General features: G+C 32.3%; 1 protein-coding gene across 2 annotated transcripts; it reads right to left on the bottom strand.

Annotated features, from left to right (window-relative positions):
* LOC105162153 (bifunctional purple acid phosphatase 26) lies at positions 3,565–11,142 on the bottom strand. Of its 2 annotated transcripts, none has more exons than XM_011080120.2 (10): positions 10,968–11,142; positions 10,272–10,456; positions 9,839–10,039; positions 9,498–9,609; positions 8,659–8,885; positions 7,914–8,052; positions 4,994–5,214; positions 4,513–4,622; positions 4,232–4,393; positions 3,565–4,055 (listed from the first exon to the last, which is right to left on the bottom strand). In XM_011080120.2, exons 1-10 carry the CDS (start codon positions 11,116–11,118, stop codon positions 3,950–3,952), a joined length of 1,614 nt encoding a protein of 537 aa, XP_011078422.2. In that variant the 5' UTR covers positions 11,119–11,142; the 3' UTR covers positions 3,565–3,949. The 2 variants fall into 2 exon arrangements, with proteins under 2 accessions (XP_011078422.2, XP_011078423.1); XM_011080121.2 differs by lacking the exon at positions 10,968–11,142 and adding an exon at positions 10,779–10,924.

Here is a 12,724-nt window from a genome sequence, read left to right on the forward strand (position 1 = left end):
TTCTTATTACTTATGTCTGTCTTTCGCATTTGTTATAATGGTCAAGAATGAGATCTCCAAATATTCTTAGAGTGAGATATTGAGTTTTAAGTTCCATTAATGCTCCAATTGATTCCATAATTTTTTTCTTTTTAGTAATATATTGATTTAACTAATACATCAATATGACTAAAAATAGTAAATAATTTGTATCCACTCAATAAATAAAAAGAGTAAACAAATTATAAAAATGAGATAAATACTCACATATTTGATGGGATTTAAACATCTCGAATTTCTTCGTGGGATCTCAGCCTTGTCCTATTTGGTTCCATGATGGAGTAGTCAAAATGCTGCAATTAAATTTTTTAGGGATGATTACGTTTATATCCTTTTATATGTGGTTTGTTTATGCAAATTATCCATTGTGTAAATATTTATGCCTTTTTTAGATAATTACACGTGCGCCTTCTAGAGACGTAAATATTATTTGTATTCTTTGAAAAATTATACATATAGCTTTCAAAAACTTCAATATTATTGCACAAACCTCAAAAACTAATATATCAATATACAGTTATTTCTAAAATTTTACTTTTAATTATTATCAATATTTATTTTCTATTTTATAGAGCTTTAATCTATTTTAATAATATTAATTATACATTATTATATTTTTTTCTATTGTTATCTTTTTCTTTATAAATAGTTTGAAGTTTATTAATATACTGATCATTAATTAATTTTTTCTTAAAAAAGTCTAAATTGATTTAAACTTTTAGTATCAAAATAATTATATTTTGTAACTATGACCCAATAAGTAATAGTAATTATATTTTAATAAAAGCTATTATATTTAAAGTCTAAATTTAGTTATTTATTTCAATATTGAATATTGCAATATATAACTAAATTTAGACTTTAAATATAATAGCTTTTATTAAAATATTTATTGTTATTTTACATCTGTCATATCATGCAAAAAATAAATAAAAGTAACTTTTACATACTTTCATATTTTTTCTATCAATTTTTTAGTAATTTATATAATTTATTTTAAAAAATATTACATAAATGAATTAAAAAATAATTCATGTTGATTTTGGGCTTATTATATATATATATATTTTGAAATACTTTAGAGAATCTATAGTTTGTGGCTCTATTTTTTCTATAAGTTGGATTTCTTCCCCTTTAGAATTATTTACTTTTTAACTTTTTAAATAAAAATTTTGTAATATTAAACTTTATAAGTATATATTATATTAATGTATCTTAGTTAAAAAATTAATTTTATATATGTATAAGGAAATGTAATCAACCAAACCTTTACATAAATAGCAAAAACTCCAAAATTCATAGGTTAAATTAAAAACATAAAAAATAACAACGAAGTAAAAAATTCATGAAAAACTATCAACTCTTATCTATAAATATATTTTATTGTTCTACAAAAAACTCGAATCTATTATAAAATTTACAAAAAAAATATTGTAGAGAATATAATCATACAATTGAAATTAAATTTAGAACTAGTATGTTGATGTGCAATTATTTTTAACCCTATTTTTTTATTTAATATTTTATTTTCTAATTATGAACCTATTGCTTCTTTTTGTAACATTAGTTATCCAACTTTCTAATTTTTTCTTTTGTTATTTTGTTTTTATCAATGACTTGTTAGTAGCTTTAGTAAATCGGTTCATGATGTTATACTAATTGTTTATTAATTATTATGGTAAATTACAGCTATCTCTATAGAAGTTTGGCATAATTATGAATATTTTCTCGTTATTTAAAAAATTATAAATATTTCCCTCAAACGAAAAATAATTATGTAACCCTAAACGGTGAAGTGAACATTACTGTTTTACCCTTACTAAATTTTTTAAAAAATAAAAAAATTAGGATGGGGGTAGATAAATATTTCATAGGGAATATGAGTTTATAAAAATATTTTAGAAAATTTTAGTTTATAATGCAAAACGGCATTTTTATCAGATCAACACAAAACTTAAATGAAAATATAACAAAATGGGCTCATTGTTAAACTGATGTTAAAATCAAAGGAGTATTTGTAATTTTTCAAACAACGAGAACGTATTTGTAATTATGTCAAACCTCAAAAAAAGTAAGTATATTTTACCCTAATTATTAATAATAAAAAACTAGATTTTTAAACCCTTTTAAAGTATCAAAACAAATCTATTTGTATCATGAGAGCGGATAGTAATGTTAGTATTTACTAATACTCTATACAAATTTTAGTGAACATTCTTTTTCAACCTCATTAGTTATATACAATGTTTATTTTTGGTTTCAAAATACATATTTTTTTGTATGTTCTCTTAGTACTTCATTTACTTCAATCAAATTGATACCAATTTTTGTTTTAGATAACATATATTATCATTGCAATTCGCAATCTCCAAGATAAAGGTGACAGTGATGATGGTAATGCCTCAGTTATGCTCGTGCTACAGTCAATAATTTTTTCTTTTGTTACATTTACACTATTTTGACTTATATATATATTACATTTATTTGCTTACAAGTATAATTATAATATTTTAATATTGAATAAAGGATAAAATTAAAAGTTCATGTAATTATTTTTGCAAAAGTCAATATTTCTTGTCCAATTCTAACGGGAGGGGGAGAATTCTTAGAGAAATGCAAGTATAACTTTATAAAAGATTTGGGGAAAAATTTGCAATTTCAGAGATGACCTAAGAGTAATTAACTCTATATTTATATATTTTATCATTAAATCAAGTCGTACGAGTGCCCATATAAATCAAGTCATGCTTTGCAACCGAATATATCATAATAAAGATTTGATATATTTATTTTTTTAAATAAATTATAAATAAATAATATCAAAGTGATTCAGATATACTATGATTGATTCTTTTAAAACACCTATATAAAGAGGTGAATAGAGCCCATTTTGACACAAGACGAAGATTGACAATTAAAGCTAGAGAGTAAAGGCTAAAGAATTCTCTTTACAAAGTCATCAATTTAAGAATATTTAAGACATTTAAGGCGAAGATCAAATCATTCGTCAAAAAAACGCCCACCAATTTAGGACTATAGGTGCTAACTCTTCAAACTAATGATTAATAAATATTCAATTTAATTTTGAAAAGATTCAAGTGACAATTCCACCTTCAAGCCCTCAAATTCTAAGTCAAAATTATAAATAATTTTATTTTAGAATTATAAGTGCCTAAGCTCACAAACTAACATTATACAAATTCCAGTTGGAATGGAAATCCAAGTAAAGTTTCCTTTAAATTATCAAACTCCAAACTTCATATTCTTTAAGAGAAGAATCAGAAAATGAAATCTTGAAAGATGGTACCCAATTTATACTCACAAACACATAGCCTCTTTGACTAAAATCGTTTATGCAAAATCAAGTTTACTAGTGATCCATCTTCTCATAATCAAGTATATACTATAGCAGCAAGGCCAGGCCAAATTAAGCCTAAATATGTGAGTGAGTATCAGAATTAATTACTCAATTATACTTGTCATCTTCTTTAGACATTGACTCACCAAAAATTAACTTCCAAGGACTTCTCTCAACAATTATGCTCTGTATCAGATGATGAGTACTTGATTGTACACAAGCAGATACTGAATTAATAGGGTGAACTTGTCCGGTATCAACACAATAAAATACAACACAGGAAATAGGTTGAGACTGGTTCAGTACCTATTCATCTTCATCATCTTTTATACAGGGTAACTGAGTTTCAACCAAAATCAAGCCAGGAACATCATCAAAAGCTTACCTTTTTATTCGAAATCTCCGTTCCATACTGTAAGACACAGAAATGAGCATCCTCTGGCAGAATCTTGGAATCGTCATCTCTCCCTGAGGAACCATCAGCATTCGTATCAGAACCAAACTGGTCACTTATAACGAGAGTTGATTGACGGCTGCTGGGTCCAGAGAGAGTTACATGCCCATGGAAAGCAAATCCAAGTTCTCTCCCACTTGCAAAGTGGCCACGACAGAATGGAGATGGTTTTTCTTTAGTTTTCTTCTTCTACGATTGTTTCCCCTGCGATGGTCACATGCTTCAGTTATGGTCGGAGAAGTGTATGGGAATCAACATTATTCAGCACAGACGTTACGAATGAGAGAAAACTCCAATTTTGTTAGCCGGGATAAGGTTTGATGGTGGGAAATTTGATTTTGTGAACATAATACTGCGCTGGAGGTCGAAGTGTTGCTCACCAGTACTGGTTATGTAGCACAAACGAATCTGTTGGTACTCTCTTGCCTTCATCATTCCTATTCCAATGGTAAATGGCATGAGTTCTGTTCTTTATCTCTAGTGTGGAATGGCCATAACTGGCTTCACGGAAAGCAGAATAATCCGGTTGGGGATCTCTAAATCTGCAGAGCCAACAAATTTTGTTGATGTCATACAGAAACAAGAAATACATAAGACATATGGAGAATAGTCCGAAGCCTATGGTTAACTTGGTATGAGCCACTGCAAAATTTAGGCTGACCTATTAGCGAGGCCTTCTTGGTTTCCTCCATCACCAACGGTTATGTAAACAGGTGCTGATTTGTCGGGGACAGGATTGGAACTATCTGGTCTTATATTGGAGATGCGGTACTGAAATTATCACGATAAAGAATCATTAGTATACAGAGTAAAAGGTGTTTCATGCAGCATTCTCGTTCTAAGTGATGAAAACTCAGATGTTGAGAGACATAGGGCCTCCATGTACAACACTTTTGAGTATATCTTTGTTCAGGTTCCGCATAAACTAGTAACTAATATGACAGTTCGTTTAGAATGCAAAGAGAGCACTTTTGCTATTCTCACTATTATTTAATGAAAAAAAATACTTTGAAGCTGAGAGGATCGATGCAGGCTAAGCCAAGAGAGGGTTGTGCATGATATTATATATATTTTATGGAATGCAGACTTTTGAAGGACGGATCAAGCATAACAAAAAGAGAAAATTGGATGAAGAGGCAAACCGATCTTTCATAAGCATGCACATGACCAGCAAATATAACATCAACTTTGTACTGACAAAACCAGCTCTCGAAAACAACTCTCATGCTTTCCCCTTCCATGAAATGAGCATTGTTGCTATTGTAAATCGGGGCATGCATCAGAACAATAAGCCATGGAGTTTTCTCCCGGTCAACTCTTTTGAGCTCTTCTTCAAGCCATCTCCACTGAGGTGTATATTTAACTATCAAGACGCAAGAAATATAAGCAATTAAGTAGACATAAAACTTAACAAGCAAATGCATGTGATGACTATCCAGATATGATAGTTTACTATTCGAGAGGTCTATTTGTGCAATGAGCATAAATGGCTTCTTCTTCATGTTCAAGATGGAAGGAAGAAAATTTTACAGTTTCCATATGACTATTTTGTTAGAGTTCCAGGTATCAAAAAAATATATAGATGAAATCTTCTGTCATTACAAAGGAATACAGAAGATAAGATGCGTGAAACATCAATTCTAATAAAAAAGATCATGCAGTATGTAATAAGCTTAAAATTACGTCTAGTCATTACAATGGCAAATTGACATAATAGCATGAAAGAAACATTCACTTAAAACCAGGGTCAAGTTAGTAACACAACAACTTATTACTTATTGCCTCAAAGAAAAAAGAAAATAGAAAAAAAAGAACACAACAATTTATTGTTTGAAAAATAGCTACTTGTGTGTATTGTGCACTGGGGCTTTTCAGCATTGTTTCTGTTGCGGGTTTTCCATGTCTATAAAACAGCACAAAAATGCAGTGCATTATAAGAATATGCTTAATTTCCACATACCAATGAACTAACGGATGCCTGGATTTCCAAAACTATAATATTAGCAATGAAGGAAATTTACTAAAAGCAAGAACCATTAAATTCAATATTTTATTAGAAAAAGATCCTCCAGACAGTGAGCTGACCAATCAAACCTGGGGTGACACACCCTACAGTATATTGATTGAGGGATCTCACTATATGAATAGAGAGAGATTTATAATATGGGTTCGTAGCATGCACAAATAGCGAGAGCTTTATAATATGGATTCATATTACATTTTCATGGAAAAGATCTCCGTAAGATATAAAGGCTATTAACTTTCAGTACCGTGTTATGTAATTAGGGTGAATTTCAGAATAAGGTTTAGACATGGAAATTCAAGGGCATTTTAGATATTAAAGTCTTAAACCAAAACTTCAATGCGAGCATATCTATGAAATATATATAAAGATGGATGTAAAGGTAAGTACAAATCACTGATCTACCTACCAAACATAGTTACCACAAATAAGATAAAAGATATATACAATCCTAATGATCTTCAGAAACTTCTAAACAATCTCTCTTAAATACACAGATTCCAAGAGAAAAATAGGTGTTTGGGACTCGTTTAGTTTTCTTCTGTGGTTTAATAATTACAACTTGAACTCTGTGAGTATTCCATAGTTTTGTCTTAGACAAGAAGATATTTAGTAAGGCAATTGAAGATAAGGAGGAAAAGAGAGTGAAATCTCTTCATGGGTTATGTTTCCTGTAAATTTGAAGGAAGCTTAAGATATTGGTGCTTAAAATGTATTGCAGAATCTGTTGTTTTTTTCTGTTCTACTTTCTTTTCTTGTTTCTCATAATGCAGGAAATCATGCCTCTTCCGCAGACAAAACAGGTAAAAGTTGAATATTTTTGGATTTCTTACACCATACTTTCCTTTTTCCCTCCGTTGCCACACAAAAGAATATCCAGATTTCCCGCAACTTCCTAGGTCCTGGGAAATGACATTCGCTTGTTCAAAGGAACAAAAGTTTTATACCAAAAACCAAATCCATATCCTCTATTCTAGATTTGTTCGGGAATTTGCAGCTAAAGAAATGGAAAAATATGATGTATAGCTATGATGGCAAACCTCCACCAGGTCAAAGATAAGTAGCTGACTGGAAGAATGCTAAAAGTTTTAGTAGTTAGTAAAAGTTAGTGGTATATTTCAAAGGATTATAGCGCTCAGGTCATTCTCTAGAAGTCATGGTGATAGCTACTTCATGATGTTATTCATAGCCTGGCAGCAAGCTTTTCTTTTATGACAGAGTTTCATACCATACCAATCAGCACAATATACGAGGATCTTGAACATGGTTTACCCAGAAAAACCATCCAACAATATTTACTCTAGTCTGACCAAGATCTAAATTACTCGTGCAATGGAAGGAGAGAATCATATAAATAAATTTGCTAATATAAATGGATTTAGTCTGAGAATGTTCATGATAGTGAGGTATGCAAAAAGCGTTTCAGTATCAAGCACAATATCCACCATATTATCCTTTATATTGTAGGAAAGCTTCAGAGAATTTTATGAAAACTAGACAAGTCAAATTGTTATGCATCACAGCAAAGTTTTAAGAGCTACTTCTTCGGAAGTTATTCCAGCCTATGAAAATGAGAGAGCTCAGTTGCCCATAACTTCACTTTTCAATAACGTAAACTAATCCAAAAGCATCACCATGAACATAATGATTAATGGTATTATCACAATGACTAAAGCTTGGTCACTGATGTCTAACCTAGAAGTTTTGATCATGCACCAAAAAGTAGGTTCCCATGTCACCTAGATCAAATTATATTTCAGTCATGCACCAAGGGGATATTTTACATTAAACTTTCCAAGATAAGTAGAAAAGACGGACTAAGACGGTGAATCTTGAAACTTGAATACTTTGCTACTTTACAAGTAGTGTATTAAAGAGGAGCAATACAAGGAGAGAACACTTAAAGCTCCAGAAATGAACAATTATATGCAAAATTATTCCTGTAAACAAGATAAGCAACTTCAAGCACATTAATAAATCATACTATGTAATCAAAATGAAAGAAAAAAGATAGTGCAAATTTGGAAATACTAAATTACCAAATGGAGAGTAGCTGGACAGGACAATAATATGAGCAGATGCCCGTCTCACTGCATACCACAGAGGACTGCTGCTTTTGCTAGCGGGATAAGGTGTAGGATATCTGTGAAGATAATTTCTGAAAGGGATAACCTCCCCCTAAGATACCAGAAAGCATAAACTTGTTATGGTTGTGCATATATTTTGAATTTGAAATAAGTCATCAGAATGTAAGTATAAATGGAGACAATGAGATAATGATAGGAGGGAAACAAATGGTTCGTCCTTGACATCAAATACACTTGAAGGAAACTAAAGAATGGCTCCTCCCATTTTTCATACAGAGTCCAAAAGAATAACAGTTTCTACATATCTGAAACTGAGGAATCTCATTCAGCCCAACCACAAAAAAAAAAAAAGTGATGGAAAAGGACACAGGTTCTTTGGGATAAAGTCCTTCAGTTTCCTCAAAGAATTGACGTCTTTGCTGAATTCAGGCTAAATTTCCAAAACAAGAAGTGTTGACACCACAAAGAAGTGATTAATATCCATCCAACCATATATCACCAGGTAAACCTTTCAAAATCAGGAATAAAATGCTCGAGATAATAATCAAGCTGGCACATAAGGAAACCAGAGCAAAAACAGTTCGAATTAAGAAAATTATATAAGAATCGTAAGTTGAATCAAATTCTTGATTGTCTCTTTCTAACACTGAAAAACAAGCGAAGAAAAAGAAACTGAAAACATGTCTCTAGACTTTACCATATGTGGAAAGTACTCAATTTCATGATTTCCAGCAGACCAGATCCATGGCTGATATGCTGCACTGGGTTCAACAAAACGACCCCAAGAATCCCAGCGGACACCCACATCATGATTATCATATCTATCAGCATAAGAAAGGTCTCCAACAAATAGGATAGTCTGTGCACTGGTCTGCATACAGTGCTTCAGAGTTGAAAGAGAATTAAAGGTTTGACCAAGGTCACCTACAGTAAGCAAGAGATAACAGTCACAAGTTACAGCCAAAACTTTCAAGAAACAATCATTTATAGCATATAAAACAACATGAATTTAAACCAACTTCTGATATGTCAGTGATTGTTGTCAGAGAACTTTAAAGAAGGTGCGCAAAGTGGTAGAGTGGTGGGGATGTTTCTCCTTTTACAAATCATGAGCTATATGAGGCATCTACTTCGTGTCTTCCCTATGAATAAAGGGTGAAACAGGTCATATTTTGAAATATTTCCAACTTAAGAAGATCTTCTTAGAGATCCTAAGTGATGAACCACTTATACTCTAGGCCGTTCATTTCATATTGATAAAAAGCACATATTCAGTGAAATCACTGGTAAAAGCCCATAATAAAGATGTGAGAGATCAAAGATGAAGAACTAAAAATGAGAGGGTCAATGTGTCAACACCAAAGGGAAGAAGTGGTTTTGCTGATCTGTAATATCCAACTTTGGTGCTTGATTTCTCTTTCTTTGCAGGTTTGATTAAGCAAACATATTTATACCTGGATTTAATACAACTGACTGCTCATTATCTGTCAAGTAGGTATCTTTTAGAACAAGACTTGGAAAAAAAGAGACACTTACCAATTATTCCAAATTTGTAAGAAGCATCTGGATCGATCTCCGGAGGTGTTTTAAACCAGAACTTTCTAGAAGAATCACCATCCCCAATTGCATAGTAATACTTCGTGTCATACTGAAAAAGTAAACACCTATCTCAGTGAGAAGAGAATGGGTTATGTAGAACAGACTATAACCCGAAGTACGTTGTCTATCTGGTTATTGATGTTCGAAGATTTGGGAGGGGGTTTGTATATCTGAACCTAACATACTTCAATCCAAATTATTAAAATTAAAGAGGCTGCTTCAATTGATAGAATCCGGACACCAGTGTCACTCCAAATTACACATTTTAACACAATTACCTGAAGATCACCAACCAGACACTGATGAATATATCCAGATTTATAGTTGTAAAAGGTGTAGTTGTGCACTGTCCCCTCTGCAACAAAATCATATTTCCCTTCCGATAAGCCAACTCGAACTTGGTTGGACCCAGGTTCATCAGCTGTTACCCATGAGATTATAACAGCCCTTCCATCATAATCACCCTGGGTAATGTGCACCTGAAAGACAATGGTTCTATATTGTGATCTAATGTTACAACAAGCCTTGATCATGACATTCTCAGTAAATCCTTTTGTACAGTGAAAAGCAGAAGTGTGTAGAAACAAAACCGATTGTCTTGAGAGACAAAAAACAGCCCATGCTCCCTAAATTGTTTAATCGTACACCATTTTAACTCTTTTGTCTCTTTCCAGTGAGATTATAAGACAACTGGGAAACAAGCACACTTACTTGCTGTGGGGCATTATAACCCTTAGGGACTGCAAAAACTTCATTGTCTAGGGGAATATCGACGGATGGCCACTCATTACGGATAAATGAACTAGTCACACCAGCGTTCCCGTTGCTTACACAGGTCAACAGAATAGATGATAAAAGCAGTAGCTGAACCAACATCGAGTCCTTTCCTAAATTTCCTGAACATGACCACAATTAATGTCAAAGACTAGAACGACATACTTAAGGGAAAAAAGACATCTTTTGATCTTCACAGAACAATATCTTAATAATAATAATAAAAAAGAAACTCTCATTCTCTTAATTTCTACAAAAATTATTGGCGTCAGATCACTTGTTCACCTTACCTTACTAAACAATCATGCCTATTGACATAAAATCAACAACAACTAAGAGCATAAGACCTCCACAAATACGAGAAATTTACTGAACTAAGAATGCGCAGTCAACTCCACCAAACTACAGATATTACAGCAGAGAAAATGAAATACAATTCTCCACCTTCCTCACAAACTCATAGATCCGCTTGATCAACGAAGCACATAATTTTCCTCCTCACTCGGATTGCATGCTACAATTTGGACAAAGCACTGGCGGATACCACGACTAAAGATACATTGATACTGATATAGATCCAACATACCGCAAGAAATCGCACACGGTAACAACAGATTGAGAGACTGATTGTACCTGATATTGTAAGCGAAGGCTGCTGCAGGCTTTGCTTTGAATCCAAAGGAGTGACGTTTAATATCTTGGCGACGACTATATATAACGCGAGATGGCGCAGGATAGGTGGGTGGAGTGAGGCTGGGAGTCCGGACACGTGGCTGGCTGTCATTGGTTGGACTGGTATGACCCGACCGGCAGAAATGGATACCCATCTTCTCAACTATTTTAAAGTGAGAATTGGATTGGGTTGGGATGTCATAATGTAGGACGGACCCACATGACAATTGTCCCATTGTGATGTTAAATAATTGAATTAGTTACATTATGGGTAAATTATACCAATTTTTTTAAAATTTGATATAATTATAAATATTTTTTTATTATTGTATCTTCTGATTTTAATGATATTCTAATAATTAGGATTAATTTTTTATTAATAAAACAATAAATAAATTATATTAATATAATTTATTTATTTTAATAACCTAATAATAATATAACGTCAAAACACGACTCGAATCAAAAAATTATTTTTTTAAAAAAAATAACGGTGTTGTGGTTTGAAATCACGACACCAAGTTGTAGTTTCTAACTGCGACTTGGTTGTTTTTTATTTTTGAATTTTGTTTAATTAAATTTTTTATAAATTAATTTTTAATAATATATTAAAGTCCAAAATATCATAATATTAAAATTGTATTAATTTAAAAAATTATAGTTAAGTATACAAATGTAATTATATTTTTTTGTACAATCGTAAAAAATACAATAATATAGGATTTCAAATGTCAAAAATGTTCACCCGTTCCACAATTGTTTCCGTGACGTTGACACCGAGGTCTTCTTATTTTCTCACCCACATTTTGCATTGGCTCATTTTGCACCTCATTATCATTACCACCGAACCAACTTGATATTGTTACAGAACTAGACTCCACATTATCACGATATGTACTAAACGATGGAAATGAAATTTGTGAAATATTTTATCTTGGTACATATGGTTGATTAATACTAAGACCAATGTTAAGATGTACTTGTGAAGAACAATCTTGTGTTTGGTTTGACATATATGGAGCCGGTTGAAACCAATCATCTTGAGGCGGTTAATTCATGTAATAATTATGAGGCGGTTAGGCACATAATGATTTTGAAGTGTATATACTGTAGAAGGACCAGCTATATCTACGCCAACATCATGATGTTCAACTGAACCAATAGACATTCGGCTAGAACTTTTTCTTTGCCTGTGGAATGTTGTGGGAGCATCATCGGATGGAGAAGCAATTTATTGTGGCTGATGGGTTATGGCTTCCTTGATAATATGTAATCCGTATTCCAATCTATCTACCAATTGACTATATTCTTCAATATTTAGTGGTCTAGATTGACTCAAAGCTTCAAGGGCATTCACCTTGTCTGCCTGAAGATTGTAGAAAAATAATGAGCCTTATGTTGTAAAAAAAAAATATTTGAAGTAAAGTATGTGATATTATATAACAACGTATCACAACTTGCAACATAGGTGCGTCTCTAGGTTGGTACCCGCTTTCCACACGTCTATCAGTAGATGACGACACGAAATTTCGTGTTATGTTGTAATAACATTCCCAATAACCTCGTTCTGTTTCTCTTCTATTGGAAATGGGTGTCTCTGTACAATTGTGTCATATCGTCTTTGCCATCTAGTGATGTATTGTATGTGTTGTAGGTGTCAATCTGTGCCCGTGTGGTTTTTTCTGGAGATCTAATAGAGGCTCATATTCCGAGTATCC

The sequence above is a fragment of the Sesamum indicum genome, linkage group LG5 (assembly GCF_000512975.1).
Source record: "Sesamum indicum cultivar Zhongzhi No. 13 linkage group LG5, S_indicum_v1.0, whole genome shotgun sequence".
Lineage (NCBI taxonomy): Eukaryota > Viridiplantae > Streptophyta > Magnoliopsida > Lamiales > Pedaliaceae > Sesamum > Sesamum indicum.

Coding starts and splice junctions, on each gene's coding strand:
- LOC105162153 (XM_011080120.2), bottom strand. CDS start 11,118: ATGACAGCCAGCCACGTGTCCGGACTCCCAGCCTCACTCCACCCACCT. Junction 9,610..9,838: donor GTCTGGTTGGTGATCTTCAG/GTAATTGTGTTA, acceptor TTACTTTTTCAG/TATGACACGAAGTATTACTA. Junction 5,215..7,913: donor GTCCAGCTACTCTCCATTTG/GTAATTTAGTAT, acceptor GCGTCTTGATAG/TTAAATATACACCTCAGTGG.